The 23,259-nt window shown below is 33.2% G+C and overlaps 1 protein-coding gene across 15 annotated transcripts in view; it reads right to left on the reverse strand.

The window, feature by feature from the left end:
- BLTP3B (bridge-like lipid transfer protein family member 3B) overlaps positions 1–23,259 on the reverse strand; it is a 104,089-nt gene that overhangs the window by 40,505 nt on the left and 40,325 nt on the right. For all 15 annotated transcript variants that reach the window (XR_004483117.2, XR_004483116.2, XR_004483115.2 and 12 more), the window contains 9 exons: positions 23,131–23,222; positions 19,438–19,627; positions 18,440–18,580; positions 16,397–16,567; positions 11,917–12,097; positions 6,908–6,991; positions 4,960–5,142; positions 4,316–4,434; positions 1,467–1,608 (listed from right to left, as the gene is read on the reverse strand). Coding sequence is in view for 12 of the 15 variants with exons in the window: in XM_033427660.2 (XP_033283551.1) it covers positions 1,467–1,608; positions 4,316–4,434; positions 4,960–5,142; positions 6,908–6,991; positions 11,917–12,097; positions 16,397–16,567; positions 18,440–18,580; positions 19,438–19,627; positions 23,131–23,222 (1,303 nt within the window). In the remaining 3 variants the exon portion in view is untranslated. The remainder of the gene's footprint in view (positions 1–1,466; positions 1,609–4,315; positions 4,435–4,959; positions 5,143–6,907; positions 6,992–11,916; positions 12,098–16,396; positions 16,568–18,439; positions 18,581–19,437; positions 19,628–23,130; positions 23,223–23,259) is intronic.

A 23,259-nucleotide genomic window follows, 5' to 3' on the forward strand; every position in this document is an offset into this window, starting at 1 on the left:
AAACAGTTAAATGTAAGCAACCGATTTCACTCCTAGGTGGCTAAGATTTACATTGCTGGGAAGGAGTTTTATATTTTTATCAGAAAAAATCATATAGATTATAGAATGGGATTATAATTCCCTTGGTGCATGTTAACAAAACTGATAGAAATAAACCTAGATTAGAAGTCTGAAATCCTGGAAACTATAGGCTTTAGTCTGAAGAAAAGTTACTAGTTCAATGAATGAGACATTATTTAAGGAAAACAATTTGGGGGGTGGGTGTTGGAAACAATGGGATTATCCAATTACAGGTAAATAGTTGTGAATAACCTGGGGAGGCAGTGAAATATAGTTGGGGGGAAAGGGTAAGAAGAATTTTGATTTAGAAGACCTATACTTGAGTTTCAGCTGTGCCATTTTATTCTTCATAAAGGTGCTGAGCAAATGCCTTAACCTATCTTAATTTTCTCACTGTTCCAGTCAAGGAGGTAGAAGAGAAAACAAATTTGAAATACACAAAAGAATACTGAAAAGCATGAAGATGGTGAGGAGATTAGATACTAAAAGGTCATTACAAATGAGGATTAAAATGATAAAATAGTTTGACATCTCTTTCTCCAAAGTAATTTCTTTCTCCAAAGGATATCTTTTTTTTAATTTAACAACAAAGGCATGAGCATCAGAAATTCCCTTTGAAACTAAAAACCTATATTAAGTGAATATTAAACAAATGAGCTAAGTAGGTCAAAGAATCTGGAGTTCTACTTAAAAAATTTTTTTTTCCTCAAATAATATAACCTATTTCATTTAAACACTTTTTCTCAACTATAATTTTCAACCAAAATAATGAAAAAGGTACCACATAAACAAAGGTAAATTTTAGTTTGAAGAATTAGATGAACTGAGACAATAACAAAGAATACAAATGTATAATCATAAAGTAGCTTACAAATAAAAATTCATGTAATTCAATGTTTCTAACAAAAGACAGTGCCAAAAGTTGTCCAAGGTATACATTTGGGTATCAAAACCTAGCCTCCCAAATTCTCTATAACTAAAAGGCTGACTTCACTATTCATTTTTTAATGAAATAGAGTTTTATGTAGCTGAAATATAAATGAAGTTTTACTAAAAAAAAAAAAATGACCTTATTCTACAATAACCTAACTTTCATTCATTCTTTCATTTAACAACAACAACTAAGAACAAAAATGAGTCAAACCTCAGGGATAAAATGAAGCATGAATACTACATGGTTCCTGATAACAAGGATGCTACAAGCTAGTAAGGGAAAAGAACATATGAACAAATAATAAGTAAGTAAAAATGCTATACTAGAGTTATATACTAAACACAATGATTACAAGGGCAAAGAACAATGGACTTTTTTCTTTTTTCACATTTATAATACTTGAAAACTTAGCAAGAAAAAATCAACTTCCCAAGTAATGGACAAACAATACCAAAAAAGGAAACTCTCTTACTTGGAAAATCCTTTCCATCTGGATAGTAATATTCTGTGAATTCTATATAGACAGCTGACATTTCTTGTGGAAGATACAGGGATTTTTTATTGCAAGAAATCATACTTTTGGGGGAAGAACGACATTGTTCTGCTGTAGAGACCTGAAAAAATAATTAATTTTATTGAAGTAACACTAAACAAAGCCCTTTCCAAAGAATTTATGCAACATGGACAGTACTTCAAACTCTTAAAACTACTTCCAATAATTAATTAGTTAATTGCCAATGTAATCTTTATCATATATTTAATTTCATATTAAATTATTTTAAAATAATACCAATTAACTTATTCATAAAACTATAACCTCTTTGGATTCTTATTACAAAGTCAACTCTGTACAATTTTCTTTGCAAACTTACTACTTTGAGCCTTACAATAACAGACAGAATATTTCTGTAAGACAATACAAATAAGTGGCAGTCAGGACACAGATACAAGTCCTCAAGACTAGACTGCTTCCCAACTATGTACTTTATAATAGTTCTTTACCATAATTCATTATTATGAAAAATAATTATATACAGAATGTTAGTTTAGAATAACAGAAAAATTACAGAGACAGACAGTGGTGATGGTTGTACAACAATGTGAATATACTTAATGCCAATGAACTGTACACTTAAAAATGGTTAAAATGATAAATGTTATGTCATGTATATTTTACCACAATAAAAATTAATTTAAAATTAACAGTACACTATAAATGCTCCTGTCAAATAGTTTAAGCTCGTAAATTATTTTTCCAAAAAGACTATTAGTTTTAAGATTCATGTTACACATTTTTCACTCTCTGCCCAAAACAGCTAATTTATAATCACATCAAAAACTTGTATACTAATTTCTCCAAAGTTCAACCAATAGCATTTTATCAGTTTCACTTATTTATGCTTGTTTAGCAGACCCAGGGATATATCTCAATGTTATTTTTTTTCATTCATTCAACAAACATGTATACTTCTCATGTGAAGTGGAATGACTCTTCAATGTTTTACTTGTTTCCCCTTGTATAAATTGTTAATCAAACCTTTGATTATTTGTACAGTCTTCATAAATTTAAGTCAGTTCCTTACATTGTCTAATAAGAAGCTTTTCTCTGCATGCATGGAAACAAATTCTTTTCAACTCCAGAGTGTCAAGTTATTTTATACAGTAGACAATAGCTTTTTTCCTTTTTCTTTTAATAGTTAAAAAGTTATTCAAATTGGGATGAACATACTATCTTATTTTCTTCCAGTTACTTTTGTTTGTTTTGTTCTGATGTATTCGTGTATGTCGGATTTCTTTATTGTATTTCATTCTCAATCATATGGGATTATGGGTGATTCCCCTTCCCCATTTCCATATGAATTTATTCAAATATAATGCATTATATAGAGAACATAAAGAAAGAAGCAATTGCACAATAAGAAAGTAACTCTTAAATCAGGGTATCTCAGAATTGGCACTATTGATATTTGGGGCCAGATAACTTTGTTATGGGGGCTGTCCAGTGCACTGTAGAATGTTCAGCAGCAACACTGATCTCTACCCACTAGACATCAGCAGCAACCCCCTCCAGCTGTGACAACAAAAATTGTCCTCAGACATTGCCAAATGTCCTCTGGAGGGCAAAACTGGTCCCAGTTGAAAACTACTGAGTAAAATGAAACCTTTCCAGATAAAACTAAGTCTCAAAGACACAGACTTATCAAAATATACACACAATTCACAAATGATAATACATACTTGAAATCCTTTATTTAAAAAAAAAAAGGGTCATATTTTTACCGTGTTGGTCTCAAGGATTGTGATGTTAGACCATGTTGTACCGATTATAGCCTGAATAAGAATGTTAGTATAAATAGGACAGAGTTCTTAGCTATAAAATTATGTTCACAGTGTAGTCAATACTTAGTAGTTAATTAAGCAAATATCGTGTTCTAGTTTATTCCACTAAGACCTTTGTGAAATAAGGAATCTGGCCTACAAAGAGAGGTCTGGCCTTTGTCCCTACTCTTGGGAGGTAATTCTTTTTTTTTTTTCATGTTTTCTTCTTAAATTTTTTTTTGGCCGCATTGCATGGCAAGTGGGATCTTAGTTCCCCGACCAGGGATCGAACCCACGCTCCCTGAAATGGAAGGCAGAGTCTTAACCACTGGACCCCTGGGAAAGTCCTGGGAGGTAATTCTAAAGTCTTGGAATTTCCTATTCATGGTAGACCCCTGAGACCACAACTGATAGTTTATGCTCACAAGATGACTCAGAATGGGACTGACCACACTTGATAGTCTTAGTAGTGTTTAAGACCACCTGTAGAGACTGAGTTCAACTACGTGGGCAATATTTCATACATATTGTTACATGTTCATTCTGGGAGGCTAATGTGTCCTAGGGACAAGGAAATTCTGAATTTGGAGCCCTTTGAAACTCCACTCTGTGCTCTCTTCCTATGGCTGGTTTTAATTCGTATTCCTGCCTTGTAATAAATGTGCCTCTGAGTATAACTGATTACAGCGAGTTCTTTGAGTTTTTCTAGTAAATTCTCGAATCTGAGGGTAGTTTAGGGAAACCCCAGAAACTACAGTGGTGTCAGAAGTCTTGTGCAGACTTGGCAGTCTGGCAAACTGTGCCCTTAACCTCACAGTTTGCCTAATTCTGGGTAACCATATAAGTGAAAATTAATGAACTGTATTTTCTATTCTGTCTAATTTAGTCATTTCACAATACTGGTCAAGATGTTTTTAAATAAAATGGTGGCACTGGTTTATAAGAGTTGTTTGCAGGAGATACTAAAGATGTTTATCAGAAGATTTAAGAAATAAAACATACCTGGTATATATTGAAATCTGCAAGTCTAACCACAACAGAACTAGACATTAACTTAACTTTGGATTGTTGAGGTAACACTGTAGGCGTTTTGGAAGTCCCTTTCAGAGTTGAGTCTTTCTCTGTGGGAAACAAAAATTCCTTTTAATTTATAATAAAATTATTTTTACCAGTCACTCTTTTATTACTAAGACAGCTACTAGAAATATAGATGAACCCTAATTTCTCAAACAAGGTAACATATGTGGAAATACTTTATATATAAACTGATATAAGAACATAAGTTATTATGATGATTACTCTTTTATTTTGTGATAATTATTCTTTAAATGGGAATCATATCACATTGAAGAAACTCTCATACAATAACTTTTGGGTGGAATTCTTGTTAAAAAGAGAAATCTACCTGTCATTTAAGAGTTTGAAATATTCTACATGGGTATTACTTTTATTAGTCATATTAATTTATAAAGTGCTTTGATCTATAAGCCTATGATCCGAATGAGGTACAGGCTTTTTAGACATTAATTAAACACCATATTTATTTACAGAAAATACCATATGGTGAACATACACACACACTCACACACATACACACACCCAATTAATATCAGGGGAATGACATAATGTTGTTAGAGGTAAAATACCTGTTTGTGTGTGCTGGGGAGAGGCATGTGTTGGGGATTTAGGAGGTGAACCTACATCATGATCCTTTACAGCCTGTTTAAGCATTTCAACGTTGCACTCAAATTCATGTAACAACTCGTTGGCCCAACCATTTTTTATTTTCGTTGCATCACTAAAATACATCCAATGATTACAACTATCTCCTGTAAAATGAATAACAAGTATTTCACTGAAAAATGTACACTTTTCATTTATTCAATTATAGCAGAGTTTCTAATGATAAATATTCATTTTCTCAAGGGACTCTTTAACCTGCTAATAAATTTGAAGCTTTCACCTACTACAGACATTAATCTTCCTAGAAAATATGAGTAAAACATTTAGAATGGAGGGAAAGAGTGTCAAAAGCAAATAACCTGGGAGGGTTTCTGTCTAGAACCCATCTTAGGTAGAACATCACTCAAAGTTTCAATAAGAAGCAGCAATGCTGGTCAACCTTCACTGAATGCTCAACCCCTGGCATGCCTCCATTGAATAGAATCCCAGTAAATACCATACAGGAAAAAGTCTCATCATCAGAGATTTGTTGCAAAGTGAGTAAATGCAGCCATATATATATATACACACATATATATATATATATATATATATATATACACACACACACACACATATATATATATGTATGTATATGTGTATATATATATCACATATAGGATTTTTGGAGGAAAAATTTTAAATCAGGATTATTAGGTTTATCTGTAGCAATTAAGAAAAGTAGTATCTACATAAAAGGGTTAAGAAAATAAAACCTACTTTATGACTAAAAGTTTTACCTTCTAAATAGGAATGATTTCTATGGTAAAAATTATTTTCAGTATATGTAAGTCACTTATGAATCAGGAGGTCAAACTGTAAGACAAAGCCCTTCAAACAAAACTCTAAACAAATAGTACAACCTTTAAATTCTACCAGGTACTGACACAGAAATGACAAACACTGAGAAATTGAAATTTGTGAAGAGAAAAATTTTATCATATTTTAAAAGTTCTAGAAAACTCATTATAGTTATTTGTTTTTTTCTTATTTGTATGAATTAAAAAATAAAAAGCCACATATCACCAAAATGCAGAGATGGGCATAAGGTCAAATTACTTAATTTGGCCATAAACATACATATTTTTGTTTTTATTATTTGGGGGGAAAGTGCCTATCAATATGTGATTATTAAAGAACCTATTAACTCTTATCTATTGATGAAATTTAGAAAATACAAAAAAGTTTTTAAAAAAAGGTTCCTGGGGCTTCCCTGGTGGCGCAGTGGTTGAGAGTCCGCCTGCCGATGCAGGGGACACGGGTTCGTGCCCCGGTCCGGGAAGATCCCACATGCCGTGAAGCGGCTGGGCCGGTGAGCCATGGCTGCTGAGCCTGGGCATCCGGAGCCTGTGCTGCGCAACGGGAGAGGCCACAACAGTGAGAGGCCCGCGTACCACAAAAACAAACAAAAAAAAAAAAAAAAAAAAAAGGTTCCTGGAATCCTACAATTTAACTAAAATCACTGTTATCCTTTTGCTTTATTTTCTTTTTTGATTTTTGAATATATATAATTAAAAAATTCAAAACATTAATAACTTGCTTTTGTCATAATTAACAAAATAGCACAAATATATGTCTTCTATCTTCTAATTTTTTAAAGTTTTAAATCACTTTACAATATTTTCAATTTCTAACAATTATATTTACTAATAATCTACATAAACCTCAATATAAGATTCATGAATATTTTCCATGGCAATTACATTTTCTTGGTAAGATACTGCCAGGGTGGGGAGGGAAATAATAAATGCCTTGATCTCTTTTCTCCTTAAAAAATTAAAACAAAATAATAAAATAACAACAAAACAAAATAAATTGGCTATATAATTTAAAAGCAAGATTTACATCTTTTAAATAAACTGTTATACAAACCTGCTTTGTGATAAGGATAATAATCTATAGTTAGCTGTGTAAAAGACAGTTGCATAGCCCCTCCAGTAATACGTCTGTTTGACTCTGGGAAAAGAAAAAGATGAAATTGAAAGAGAGACAGAGAAAGAAGTATTAAGCAAATATAAGAAACATTTCATTTACCATACCTGCAGTCCAAGCAGTGATAACTGTCTCTCTGTTACCAAGGTTAATACAACAAGGATTTTAAGAAATGCAATTCAGGGATTTCCCTGGTGGTCCAGTGGTTAAGAATCTGCCTTGCAATGCAGGGGACACCGGTTCGATCCCTGGTCCGGGAACTAGGTTCCCACATGTCGCAGGGCAACTATAAGCCCTCATGCCACAACTAGAGAGCCTGAGTGCCACAACTACAGAGCCCATGCGCTCTGGAGCGTGCGTGCCACAACTAGAGAGAAGCCTGTGCACCCCAACTAGAGAAAAGCCTATGCACCCCAACTAGAGAGAAGCCTGTGTACCACAACGAAAGATCCTACGTGCCACACTAAGTCCCAATGCAGACAATAAATAAATAAATAAATATTTTTTTGAAAAAGAAAGAAATGCAATTCAACCTAGTAAGTATTTATTGAGCCCCTATCCCCTGCAAGGTACTAAGCTAAAAGGTGAGGATACAAGAATAGCAGAACTTTTATATTTACAGACCTAACCATATGCCAAACATTGTTTTAAATTTTTTAAGTGTACTTATTCATTTGCTCTTCATGGCAACCCTATGAAATAGATACCATTAATATTATGCCTATTTTCTAGATAAGAAAATTAAGTAAATAGGCCAAGGTCATACAATCAGTTAGCACAGGGCTGGTTTTGAAACCAGGAAATCCTAACCACTACCTTATATCATCCTGCCTCTTGTTGAAGAAGCAATTGAATCTACTAGGTTAGGTAAGTTTTCTAAAGTCACACAGCTATGTTAAGATTGGAAGTATCCAAAAAAAAAAATTTTTTTTTCCATTTCAAATGTTCTAATTCTGTAAATATTTATTGATATAATCCACGTAAAAAAAGCTCTTGAGGTTCTTAATAGTTTTTGAGAGTGTAAAGTGGTCCTGAGACTAAAAAGCTTGAGAATTACTAAGCCAGGCTTATCAGAAAAACTTAAGATTGCTAGTTTTTTACTGCCATTTAATTATGGGTATATTATAATAGAGCAAAAGCATGGATCCTCACTCTTAGAATAAGCTTCTGTCATCTAGTTGGGCAGAAGCTTAGATAATTTCTTAGATATGGTATGTGGAATAGAATCTATGCTTTTAGAATCTATCAGACAAAAAATAAAACAACCTCCCCAAAACACCCTTAAGTAAATGTAGTTGGTCTTATTTAAATGCCACTGAATAGAATGTGGCATTAATGTTTGCCCCTTTGTTTAAAATGTGATTCTTCAAAATAAAATTTAGAGATCAAGTCTTCTCACATTTTTGAAATAAATGCTATTTGGCAGGGCTTCCATTTGTCCTAGTCTTTCTATTGCTTTTTGGGATGTCAAAACACCCTTAAACAGCTCTTTAGGGTTAGAAGTTCTCTTTTTTTGGCACTTTGCCTTCCCTTCTAATGCTACTAAAGGTTGGATCATTAGAAAGCTGACTGATAGATATATTCCACCCAAGGTTATCACCTCAAGATGAGGTTATGAAACTCCTTATATGGATAGCCATATTCCTTCTACCTGAAAATAGAGCTGTAGAAAAATAAAACTTTAGGGCTCGGTACAACAAGGTTTGTACCACTTATTATATTCCAAGTAATTTTCTAGATGCTTTACAAATGTTGACCCATTTAAATCTTGTAACAATCTTATGAAGGGCCAATGAAATTGAAGAACATAGAGGTTAAGTTACTTATTCAAGGTCACACAGCTGTTGCATGGTAGAGAGTCCAGACAATCTGACTTCAGACATGTGTCATTAACCAGGATAGTATGCTGAAATAGTGCTTTAATTGGGGATAATTTTAAAAATAATATTTCAAATGAAGAGTTGCTTTATTTTGGTGGACATAATCTTAATTAAATTTACTTGTGCTTTGGACAAATATGCTTACGCTTATAAAACTTCTGAGAAGAGATTCAGGAGCAACTGAAGGCACAGGGGATAGAAGTTGCAATGATTTGGAGTTGCCAGAAATCTAGTTATGCTGCTCAAACTCTGCCAGTAAAATACCCAAGAATGGCAGTATGAGAACCTGGTTCTCTGGTACTAGTGACAAATGTCTTTGAAATTTCATGCTTTCTTTTGTAAATGTTCTTGAATTCTGCAAACTATAATACTATATTTTAATACAAAAATCATGTTTTAAATGACTCCTCATTGAAAATAAATGATGCTCCAAGAAAAAAAAAAAAAGATTGGAAGTATCTAAAACTGTTTCTGTTTTGTTATGTCTGTTCATTTATTTTGTTTTTTAGATTCCACATATAAGTGAAATCATACAGTATTTGTCAATAGGTGATTGCCAGAGGGCAGGGGGATAGGGGAAGAAGAAAAATAGGTGAGGGAGATTAAGTGGTACAAACTTCCAGTTGTGAAATAAATGAGTCATGGGTATGAAATGTACAGTGTGGGGAATATAGTAAATAATTACATAGTATCTTTGTACGGGGACAGATCATAACTAGACTTATCACGGTGATCATTTTGAAATGTATAGAAATAATGAATCACTATGTTGTGTAATAGGAAGTAACATAGTGCTGTAGGTCAACTAAACTTCAAAAGCAAACAAACTCATAGAAAAAGAGATCAGATTTGTGGTTACAAGAGGCAAGGGGTGGGGGAAGGGAGAATACGATGAAGGCAGTCAAAAGGTACAAACTTTCAGTTATAAGATAAATAAGTACTAGGAATATAATGTACAACATGATAAATGTAATCAACACTGCCGTATGTTGTACATGAAAGTTAAGAGAATAAATCCTAAGAGTTCTCATCACAAGGAAAATTTAATTTCTTTAATTTTGTATCTATATGAGATGATGATGGTCACTAAACTTACTGTGATAATCATTTCATGATGTATGTAAGTCAAATCATTATGCTGTATGCCTTAAACTTATACAGTGCTATATGTCAATTATACCTCAATAAAACTAGAAGAAAAAATAAAAATAAAAAAAGGTAAAAAAGAAATCCGAAGTAGATGAAAAGTCAGTGTAACTCCAACATAGAACTCAAACACTAAAACAGCATACACAAATCAAATACAAATTAGTATAGAGCTATGTACACACTCTCTATATTAATTTGTTAACTGCAATTTATCTCAACTGGCAGAATTTCTAGTACAGATCTACAACCCCTTATTTAAAACCCTTGGAGCCAAATGTTTCAGAATTCAGAACTGTTTTAGATCTTATTAAAGTAATGTACGTATATCTGTGTATACATACATATATATGTATGTATATAAACACAACACTGCCAGCAGGTTCTGAAGCAGCACTAAGTAACAAAAGATAGTAATTCTGCAGCAAAACTCAAGTTTTTACACTAAGTGGGTATAAGAAAGATGATAAATAGCAACGTGCTCATTTAGATGAAGTTTTGCCAGCAAATGAATTCTTTACAAACTTATGAAAAAGCATTTCAGACCCTTCTGGATTTTAGAATAGCAGAGAACTGATTATAGATCTTTAAGATGAGGAAGCTATTTTGGTGGAGGGGTTTTCTCCTTAAATAACATCATTTAGCTTATTCTATGAGGGAATATAGAGGGAGGAATGTAAAAGAGCTGAGAAAACACTTTTCTGGTTTTTTGCTGATCACTTAACCTTGACCCCTCATATTGTTATTTTGGTTTGTTTTAACTTTTTTGATTTTCCTTTCAAATCACTAAAGCAGAAGATGCCAACTACAAGCCAAATGACACAAAGATAAACAAACAAAAGACAGCAAATCTCTCTCCAAACTCCAAATCTTCCTTACCTTTGCTGCTCCACCCTTTTATCTGGTAGCTGATATCTGGCTGCCCTTTCTGAGAAGGCAAGGTAACTTCCATTGCTAAGTATAGGAGCAACAGAAGTTACAGGGGTTGGTCTCAATATTCACTCTCTCAGCTTTAAAAATTCAGAGCAACAACTCTCATAGACATAGATTCTGATTCAGGTCTGAGGCCCCAGGTTGGATGTCTCCATTTAAAAAAGATTCTCAGCTTGATTCTCATGCTCACCAAGGTGCGAGAAACACTGTCCTAGAGGCAGGACTACCTGACGAGTCCTTCCAACACTTATGGGCCAGAGACACTCTCTGGAGGAGAAACAGAAATGCCCAGCACCTAGAGTATGGAACCACAGATTTTCAAAGTGACCAAGAGCAGCTCCCTGTTAACCACATTACCTGTGTTTACTAAATAGGGAAAAATAAGAGAAGCAAAAGCTAAAAGGAAAGAAAAAACCTTCCTAACTGGGATTTAGCTTCCTGACCAAATTTAGGGAGGATCTGGAGTAAGGAGACACAAAAAATGTTAAACAGCCACATAGTTCTGTTTATATGCACATAGGGTCAGAAAAATGTAGATAAACCATCATGCTGAAAATGCATGTGCATCGCTTTTCGGCCTTTTGGCTAAGATCAAGTGAAAATACATGTGCAAATAATTATGAATTGAGTGTGCACTAAAATTTAATTTACAATTTCAAAATTATGAAAAAGTTAATTCAAAGGCTAGTCTAATTTTTCATCAACCTCTAAGGATGTCAGTCGTGAAAAAAAAAAACAACGAATTTTACCATTAGCATTGACAGCTAACAATTAATTATGTTGAGGTACTATTAAAGCAAAATAAAATTTTATACCAATACAATGCTTAAAATTATACCTTTCATCTACATACCTCAATGAATGATAAAATTATGACTAGTTATCTTAAGAGTACAGACTATATATTGCATATGATAAACAATCCAGATGTGTAGTAAGTTCTACAAAAACCAAAAATAGTTTCAAATAGCAGCTTTTATTATTTATTACCTTTTTCTTTAGCATGAATATCATCACATATGTGTAGATCTAGATGAGAAATCACTAAATGATGGGAGGTTTCTTTAACATCAAAGTCATTGAATAGTTTCACAATTGCATCATTTAGATCAGGAGCATTTGAAGTCTGTGGTGTCTTCACTTGCTGGGTAGATGGGGCTACTGTAGAGCTCTAAAAGATTCAAAACTGCCTTAGCACTGCAAGTTAAATATTTGACATTCCTCACTCAAAAAAACTGAAATATTTTTAGTAATAAAGTCATAAAAAACAAGCAAATACATTTTCTTTTGTATCAGTAACTCAGTTTCCTAAAATATTTTCTGAATTATGTAGGAATAAAACTAAAGCCTAAAAACTGGAGAACTGTAAATAATTTGAATATGAACCCAATGCATTTTAGTAAATATCTGAATAGCTATATTTATAGCCCTTCCTGTTTTAGAAAATATATTTTTAACTATTAAAGGCAGCTTATTTAAATATTATTAGTTTTATATATTGAAAAAGAAAACAAATGTGAGCCCTGTATACATCAGCTATATACACTATTGTATGTCCTGTAGAAATAAATCATTACTTTGTAAAAGCACTTGTGATATTATTTAGTACTATACGTGCTCTCATGCCTCTTAAGAGGTGTGGTATGTCCTCTGAACTTGGATATCTGAAGAAGCCAGAAAGCAGAAGAGATTTATAACGGATTGTGAGTTCACATTCTTTTCTCCCCAAAGAGAAAAAACAGAATACTGTTGAAGTATAAAGATATCTGTGAACCTCCAACAGCCTAAAATAACTCTGCATACATAAGAATACTATGAGATGATATGTACATGTTAGCCATAGAACTATACATGAAACTCTGGTAACAATTAACAAAATGAAGACCAGATTTTTTATTAAAAATATTTAAAATTTTTCTAATTAAGAACAGTTCATTAAAAGTATAGTTATTTACAGAAAATTAAAGTACTATATACATATAGCTTGTATACAATATACATATTCTTAATAGTAAGAACTATGGTCATACTGTAAAAGAATTTCAAAGTGTACTCGGTAAATGAGAATCTCTCAATGAAAATGATTGGGGCCCACAGTATTTAAAGAAAAGCAAAGATGAATATAGTTGTGAAGGCTTAAATTCTAGGGGCTCAAGTAAGCTTTTTTACTAATTAACTGTTAAACTGATTTCCATCAGAAAAATCACTTTTTCTTATGTTTTCCCCCATCTACTTTCAAAGCCTTACAGACATGTCTATGATGGTACTGTTTTGAAAGAAAACACTCTCCTGTATTTCTTTAATCATGTATCCTCTTTTTCATCAAGACAAATGCTGATACAAATAAAAACATAAGCATTAATCTCCCTACAAACACTTTTCTTCATACTGAGGTAGATTTAGGTTTTTGGATGACAATTGTGGGGGGAAAAGTGGGTCACTATAAATTCTTTTGCCTCATGAATAATCTTAAAAAACTTAATTTTCAAGTTTGTAAAGCTCTCAAGTTATAAAGTTGAGCAAAGGAAAACTGTCACCTATTTCACTCTCTAATGCACTCTCTTGGTACCTCAAGTGATCAGGACATTCTGTATGATAACTAAAGTAGTGACGTGACAACTACTACCCAAGAAAGAAACTCCACAGTAATGTGAATGGTTAAGTACATCTACTATAAAATATTATGGTGTGACAAAAAATACTAATTACAAATACTAATGACATGGAAGAAAACTATAGCCATTTGCTACTACATCCTTACTAAAACTAGGAAAAAATGCAGATGCTTAGGCAAAAAATCTGTAAGGAAATACCTCAAAATGATAACACTGGTTTTGTTATGGTGGTAGGATTATAGAATTTTGTCCTTGTTTCTAGTTTCCTAATCTGTATCTTTATCTAGCTTCCTAATCTACATTCTATTTTATATAATCATATCCACATATTGCACAAGTAAGAACTACAGTAACATCAACACTTTGTCTATTGGTCTTTAATTTCAATTACCATCTCTGTTAATGACTTCCTAAGCTACATAAATCCTTATTGCAAGCCTTAACAGACTAGTGTTTATGTCTATGATGGTAATATTGTAAAATATTATCTCCTGTACTTCTTTAATTATTTTTCCCACTCCAAAATGGAACTCATTATTACCTTTTCTCAGCCTTACCTCCCCTAATCAAACCTGCTTCCTTCTGCATTTATTCTATTGGCCAATGGAATTACCAATTATTTGAAAAGTTTCAACTCTTCTCTCTTCTTTATCCTCAACTGGTGAAAGACTCAGATGTCTTTCCCCAATTTGGCTTGTTTTTTCTTCTTTCAAACCATTACCAGAGGTCCAAGTCCACTCCTCCCCTAGAATAGCAATCTTCCTACTCTTCAGTCTACCCTCTATAATACTACCATGTCATACTTGACTTTTGTTTCCTATTTAAAAACTTCCATTGGCTTCTGCATGCCTATAGGAAAAGTAAACATATAATGCTCATCATGTCTAGTTGCCACTTACTTCTGCTTAAACTCAGGCTACCTGCCTAGGAAAACTCTATTCTACGCTATGGTCCAGTACTCTGTTCATCAAACTTTTAAAATTAGGTTCCCTTGAAGAATTATGAAGACATCTTATTGGATAAATATTAATTATTGGTAGAATGATACAGGGTTCACCATCAATTCTCTGTTTGTTTTTATCGTTTAAAGCTCTGGGAAACTTTGTTATCATAAATAAGTAGATTAGAATGAAATGAATTTTGTTTTAGCAATGTGACACGATTCTTTGAACTCTTTCAAGTTACATGCCAGGATTCACAAAGTGATCTATTGTAAAAAATTATTTTTAATAGTCTAGCAGCTGACATTTATTAAACTTCCTTCAAATGTGTTGAAAGCAAAGAAGTGGGAATCACCTAATTTGTTAGTCTGTCATGGGTCATTCACTTCCAACATGGACAGCAATATTTCAAATTGCCTGTCTTATTTTCCAGAGGTTTGAGTCAAAACCCTCCCTTCCCAACCCCCCACCCCAACAAATCCATCAGAGTAAGAATGAGGATGAGTAAGAAGAATGCCTTTCATTTGTAAAGTAGGATACTAGGATACGAGAAATTATGGAAAGGGAGAACCAGTCTGACATCTTAACAAGAACATTCTCACGTAGCCCAAATTTAAGAAAGAGTACACATCAAAATGGAAGATGTGAAACAATTTCTTTAAAGCTTAGAAAGTTGTCATATATTCACAAGGCATGTATACCTCACTCTCAAAAATAATGCTCTAGGAACACCAAACCCCTTATTTTTATCAGAAAATACCATGCTCCTTAACACCATCATACTTTTGCAGATTCTATTTCCTCATCCAAAATACCCTTTCCCTCACCTGGAAGCTTCTACTCATTTTTAAGACTTAACTTCATTATCCTCTTTGTGAAACCTTTCCAAACTCCACAAGCAGTTGATTAAAACTTCTCTGTGCTTCTATAATCTCCTCATTCCCATTTTTAATTCTGCACTCTCGCATATACATTGAACTGCAATGATTTGTTTTATATTTGATTCCCCATTACACTGAGATCCTTGAGGGCAGGATCAGACAATATTTATTTTTACATCCACAGCATGTAGCCCTGCACCTTATGACAAAGCAGACAGGCAGTAAACAATGCCAATCTGATAGTCACAGGAAAGCCCATGCACCAGCCAGATCACCAACAAGCTATATATCTAAGATGTAATTACTCTGTTTCTAATGAAATAATTCATAGAAGTATGATTTCACAATATCCTTTAAGTCTTTATTGGATAGATATAAAAAGTCAATCGGACTTATAAAATTATCAAAAGACACTACACATTGGGATTTTCAATGTCCCTTCTACAAAAATCTTCATGTCAAATTCTCAGAATTTACTACTAGGAAAGATTAGAATACCTCTTTCTTTTAAGAAAAAACTAGTAATGCATCTGATTTTAAGAAAGTGATCAATAAATAGCTTCCCCCATTTTCGTCCCAGCCATCAGACAATTCTAACAGTTTTGTGTTCAACTTCAGCAATTCCCTAGGGCTTTAGTTTCCTATTTTAATATTAATCCTTACATTCTTTCCCTTGACTATAATTACCCAGGTTTTTACCTTTTGCACTTACTTTAGTAATTTTTAAATTGTATTTTTTAACTTCCTGAAAGGAAGTATTTATAACATCAAAATACTTTTATGTTATCAGTAACTCTGATGCCAAGCACAGACCTCCAAACAAGATAAGTACTATATAGACAGAAATACATTTAATATATGCTTTCATATAGATACCATGTAGGTAAAATTAATATAGTAAGATATATAAGAAGATTCTTGGACTCAAAGTATTATAATCTATTTTGCATAAAGAAAACAACCAACCATTCTGATTTTTAAACCATTTACATGTAAACTGAAGTGTTTTTCCTATTAACATATAATAGCATACCTGTGTAGGTTCAGGAGCCATACTCTTCCTTTGGTCTGTTGATTTTTCTATTGCTTCACTAAGAGATTTTGCATATTGTACCATAGCCTTCAACTGGGAATCCGTTAAAACCCATAATAAGTCATCCAGCATTAGAACTAACTTTGTTGCAATGACATTGCAATCCTTTAACTGTCAGGAAAAAATGATTCATAAAATTAAGCCAAGAAATAAAACTTATAATGCACTTGTTTATTTTAAAAGTTTTAAATTTTTCAATGGTTTAAATATGGATCCTTCCTTATTCACCAAATATTTATTGAGTTCCTATAATATGGAAGGAATATCTCCTAGTATTGGAGACACAGTGGTAAAAAAGACTGATAGATTCCTGTACTTTAACAGGAACAAGTTATATAGGTACAAGTATTTATATAATTTAATTTTTCATTTATAGCTAATAAATCATAAAATTACCTATGTTAATTCAACCCCAGTTGACCCTTGAACAATGCGGGGTTAATGCATATAACTTATAGTCGGCCCTCTGTATCCAAATTTCCTCCATATCCAAGGTTCCTCCACATCCACAGATTCAACCAGCCTCAGACCATGTAGTACTGTAGTATTTACTATTGAAAAATATCCACATATAAGTGGACCCATGCAGTTCAAAACTGTGTTGTTCAAGGGTCAACTGTAATTCTAGTAGAAAAAGGGGCATTAAAATTAATTAAAGGGACTTCCCTGGTGGTCCAGTGGTAAAGAACCTGACTTACAATGCAGGGGACGCTGGTTCGATCCCTGGGCGGGGAACTAAGATCCTACATGCGTGGGGCAACTAAGCCCATGCACCACAACTACCGGGCTCGCACGCGTCAACTAGAGCCCACGTGCCGCAAACTACAGAGCCCATGTGCTCTGGAACCCACAGGCCACAAATACAGAGCCCACGCACCCTGGAGCCTGCGCGCCACAACTAGAGAAGAGAAAACCCGCAAGTCATAACTAGAGAGAAGCCCGTGCGCCACACAAAAGATCCCACATGCCTCAACTAAGACCCGATGCAGCCAAAAATAAATAAATCTTTTAAAAAAAATTTAATAAAAAACTGAAATGCTATTTTAACCATATTTCACATTTTAGAATATCTGTATTGTCATACTCTGAAAAATTCTTTTCAATTTAATTTAGTACAGTGATTTGTGTCTAGTATTAGAAAACATATCGTTGAGATTTTAATTGAGCCAAGTTTTTTAAAAAGTCGTTACTCCCCCTAATTAAATTTCATCACAGTCCACAGTGGACTCTCAAATACTGACATCCTTAAGTAACTATCGTCCCTATTTATCTAAATTACCACTCATATCTTAACCTTCTAAAACTAGTCGTTTTGGTTACTAATAGTGAAGACTTTACCGTTTACCCACTCCTGAGCAAGATTCAATAAGAAGTAAAATTATAAAACAGTTAATGTTCAATAAATATTTGATAACTGAGAAATCTATTCAATTTATCAAAAATAAAAATCTGTGGGCTTCCCTGGTGGCACAGTGGTTAAGAAACTGCCTGCCAATGCAGGGGACATGGGTTCGAGCCCTGGTCTGGGAAGATCCCACATGCCACGGAGCAACTAAGCCCATGCACCACAACTATTGAGCCTGTGCTCTAGAGCCCATGCTCCGCAACAAGAGAAGCCACCGCAATAAGGAAGCCTGTGCACTGCAACGAAGAGTAGCCCCCACTCGCGGCAACTGGAGAAAGCCCACGCACAGCAACGAAGACCCAACACAGCCAAAAATAAATAAATTAAATAAATAATTTTTTTAAAAAGACCCTATTTCCGAATAAAGTCACATTAAAAAAAAATCTAAATATTAAACTTAGAAACCTGAAAAATGTTACCATTACATTAGATTTCTTCAAATATTGCTTGAGGCACTATATTTCCTTTTATTTTACACTGTTTTAATATGCCAATATTTCAGCTAAAAAATAATTTAAAATTTCCCATCAATTCTAATAGCTATCGCATAAATCATAAGGGTAACCCTGTTGACTTACTCTTCTTTTAAGTGTGACTCTGATTTTTGATTGGTTGGTTATTAATCGAACAGGAGCACACATAATTTCAAGATGTGAGCTTTGGGTAGCATCTGCCTCTATTCGAATCATCTGCCAATTTATTTCCTTAAAGGTCAAAACCTAAAGAGAATATAGAGATTAGCTTCACTTACACAAAATAGAATAAGAAAAATGTAAATTTGTAAAAACAAAATTATTATAAAAATGTATTTCTTCACTAATTTTCATATGACATTCTAGATCTATTCACTATGCTTTGATTTTTTTTAATTGTAGAATTCCAAATTCAGTAACACATCTTCATAATTATATTCATCATCTGTAAAGCTGTTAACAGTTTTATTCTAAGTAATTTAATTTTAATATAAAGCACAAAGAACATTTGAATTATGTAACCAAGAAGAATTTTAAAAACATATTTTAGTTATGTATATTTAAAATTCAATTCTGAGAAGCTAAGAAGTTAAAATAGGACTCATTAACTCTGTAAGTTGAAATATTACAGTAAAAACATTAAAATATGCACATTATATAATTAAATGATTAAAAGTAGTACAGAGAAAAGTATAAAGGGCAAAAGTAAATCTAGTAGTATGTGAATATAAGCAACCATAAAAAGTAATTATTTTAAATATACTTTTTAAAAATTTATTTATTAAAAAAAATTTTTTTTAACATCTTTATTGGAGAGAGTGGTATGGACTTATATATACTACCCAATGTAAAATAGATAGCTAGTGGGAAGCAGCCGCATAGCACAGGGAGATCAGCTCGGTGCTTTGTGACCACCTAGAGGGGTGGGATAGAGAGGGTGGGAGGGAGACCCAAGAGGGAGGAGATATGGGGATATATGTATATGTATAGCTGATTTACTTTGTTGTAAAGCAGAAACTAACACACCACTGTAAATGTACTTTTATATTAATCACTGACTAAAACATTTTTTAAACAAAGAAAGAAAAGGAAAAAATCTTTACCTCTCCTCTCTGTGGATCCTGAATACGAGCAAATCTTAAATCTCCATGTTCCCAGTTCGCATTTACACTATAGATCCGTAGCTGGGAAAGTTCAAAGGATGCATTGAAGGCTTTTGCTCCAATGCGGATGACAATGGAATTTACAGAAACAGTAATTCCCTCAACCACTTTTTCAGCAAAGCCGTATTCACTGGGAAAACAAAGCAGAACAAAATATAATGCACTAAAACCAAAATAAAATCATTAGAAGTGAAAAAGTTTTGTTAATATTCTCACACAAGTACACAAACTGCCATAATAGTATTCATTTTTGTTTAACAAAACACATTTTTGTTAAAACGATAATCTAGTCTGGTTACATGTAAGTTACAAAAAAATGTTCTTCTCAAAATGACAAAAGGTTTTTAAAATTGGAAGTTACTCTCTAAATTATTAAAATCACCTTCCAAAGTTGCCTAGTCTCAAAAAGCATTAGTGCAGACAACTGGCATCAATGTTAGTAAGTAAGAGGGCTAAATTCTTGACACAAAGAAGGTTGTAGAGGCCAAGTGGAATATAATCTCATAATTTAGAAATAAAGTCAGAAAAAGTTCACATTCTCTAATTCAATTCAGCAAGTATTGAGCATCTACGATGGGGACGATGCTAGGACATAAAGAAAAACAAAGTAGAGTTGTGGCGTTACAGGGTTTGCAAGTTACTTGGGAAGGAAAAAGAAACACATATCCTAGCAACTGAAATATGAGGCAGTCTGTAATTAAGTGTTTTCAAAAAGGAATCATCAGTACACTTGGTAGAGGAAGAAACTGTTTATAGTTAATGAGAAATATATCCAGGAAAGAAAGATGAACTTTCCTCAAGGAGGGATGAAAAGGAAGGGAAATCTTAGAATAGGGAAAAGCATGAGCAAAGACATGGAGAAAAATAAAGTAAAGGTCACATTTCAAGAATGGTAAGTACAGTATGACTTGAATATAGACTATTAGTATATTTTGGCAGGGGGGTGGTGAAAGTTTGCCAAATTGGCACCTTACTTCAATTATGACCATTATTCCTAAATCTATATCACTATCCAGATCTCTTGTTGTAACTTCAGACTGCAAAATTCAAATGTCCACCAGACAGTTCTACCTGGCTGCCTCTCACACATTTCAAAGCCAACACACATAAAAGTGAGGCCATCATTTTTAATGATCATGCACACTGCTCCTCTATACCTGCTGCTATGCTTCTTGATTTACTATCTTAATGAATAAATAAAATTACTCTTTTCTAAAATTTAGATGACATCTTTTAAATCAGGATACACTTTGTAGGTTATGTGTAGATTGCATGAAATAATGCATATGAACCACATAGCCCATCTCTGGACTCAAAATACTGAAAAAGATATAACTGTTATTTATAGTATTATAAATAGTAGTATATTATTATTAATACTACTGAAAGTCTCTGAGTCTCAGTTTCATCATTTGTAAAATGAGAATCATACCTATTTCAAAAGGTTGCTGTGGTCCTTAAGTGAAATGGTGTATGTGTAGTAATTTATACGGTCCTTGGCTTGACTGAGGTAATTTTGTTATTAAAAAAAAAGGTGGTTGTCTACCTGGGGTTTAGAAAATTGAGAACTGAAGAGGAAGAACTCATCAGCATCCTAGGGAGGAGTTGCTGTGATCCTAAGGACAAATACTGGTCACTTAGACAGAAATATTCCTGGAGTTGGAAGAATATTTCTATAATAATTATCTGGGAATACCCTTTGGAATATCCAAATCCATCTAATCTAATCTATGCACATTAAAAAGTGCTACAATTGTACTGGACAATTTACCATCAGAAGGGTGAAGGCAGACTCAATGACTAATGTCTACATGTTTCTGGTTTATGTCATCCATTATAAACGAAATTTCAGTTTACAAATAAGTCTCTTCTGAGTTTGGTTAATCTTCACGTAGATGTTTATCTCCTTCATGTGAAGTGATAAAATCAAATTTCTGAATTTACAAAGTTTCGTAGACCATCAATCTGTGGGAGCATTGTTAGCCTACAGGTTCTGCACAGAAGGAAGGGTCACCCTATTAATCGTTAATTTCCCTCTATTTTAATCTCTTAGCTAGAAATAAAATCAAATAGATCAGTGTTTCCTTAAATTGCATGACTATAAAGAATTGTTGAAAATACATATTCATATTCTTGATAACCATTCTAGACCTAATGAATCCTAATTTTAAAGGAGGAGCCTAAAAAACTGTGAATTTCATAAGCACCCTAAATGATTGCTACAATTAGGCAAGTCTGGAAAACATAGAAATAAAGCTACTACCATACAATATAAGGATTACCATCATATGATTACAAAGCCAAAATTATAAAGCTTGTTGACACTACAAAAACATGAATTGGGAAGAACAGTATCAACTACACTTAGCATACAATAAGAAAATACCTAATTTCTGTCACACCTAATTAAAATAAATCATTTGCTTATAGCAACTTTCCTGATCTTCTTTTGCCCTTTTAATAGTCTTATAAACATCTCAACTTTTTCTCCAATTTTCTGAGTCTAGCCAATTTTAAGATCAACTGCTCCAACCTACTCTATCTAACCTGAAATCATAATCTAAACTTTAAAATCTCAAATTGCTGGAAAATACGTAAACTACAAAGAAGTTAATGTGAAAGCTCTTTTCCCCATCACTATTACATATAGTCCAAATATAAACTGTATATCTGAAAAATCTGGCCTTCAGTCAACTCTCAGCAGTGGATGGATCACCATTTGATTCCCACACGAAAAGCCACTGATAAGACTGCAGGTATTCTCACAGAATGCATTAATAATGGTGGCTCAACCTTGGTGAAAGAGGAGGAAAATATGAGAGTGCAAGAAACAGAGTATGTGTGTGTATCTGTATGTGTATGTTCATTCTCAAGAAGAGTTTATCACTGGTTTTATACAGCACCCAGAATACTGTAAATGTTCAGGGCTGCCATGTTGTACAACTTGAGGAGGCACTAATCACATTAAAATCAATGTAAACTTTTTACGTGAATAGCTGCAGCATCCAAAAATAGTACAGAAAACCTGTTTTGAGGAAATGATATACAAGATCCAAATTTACTGAATGCAAAGATGAATAGGCAAGTTTTTGAAGATCTATTTTTTAAGAACTATTCTAACTTCTCAAGGCAGCTTTGTGAAACGCTCCCCATGCTCCTACTTTATTAACATCTGATTTTTATCTATCAAAATTCAATCTGTGTAAAGTGTGAGCATTCTATATTTAATGAATTTTAGAGCAATCCGAAAGGTCTATAATTTTTTAAGGCATCAACTTAACTCTTAAGAGTCATAAAAATTCCACTGATGCATAGAACAAATGTTATACAGAGAAACCAAGTAAGAGACTATCTGATTTAGAATGCCTAAGCTCTTCTTTTATTTTCTGCTACTGCTCTGCATTTGACTGATCATTAGTATTTAATATCAAGGAAAACAAGATGAATAAAAGAGGCTAAAAATCAATTCTGCTACTTTTGCAATGTATTTACTAAAACTGTAAAATGTTTGATGGGAGAAGTAACTAAAATAGAAACTGAACTTAGGAAATTTTACTTTATGTCCCATTACTGCAGATAACAGAAAAAAAAATTCCCTTTGCCAGTCATACAGATTAATGGAAAATAGCTTACCTTTGTCCTGAAGCAGTTGCAATTGGTGATGGGCCATTTGGGGTTCGTGGTTCTTCACATGTACTCATTTCCATTATTACTTTATCCAAGGACTAATAAAAATATATTAAAAATGTAAACATTAGGTAT

The sequence above is a fragment of the Orcinus orca genome, chromosome 11 (assembly GCF_937001465.1).
Source record: "Orcinus orca chromosome 11, mOrcOrc1.1, whole genome shotgun sequence".
In the NCBI taxonomy this organism is placed as follows: Eukaryota; Metazoa; Chordata; class Mammalia; order Artiodactyla; family Delphinidae; genus Orcinus; species Orcinus orca.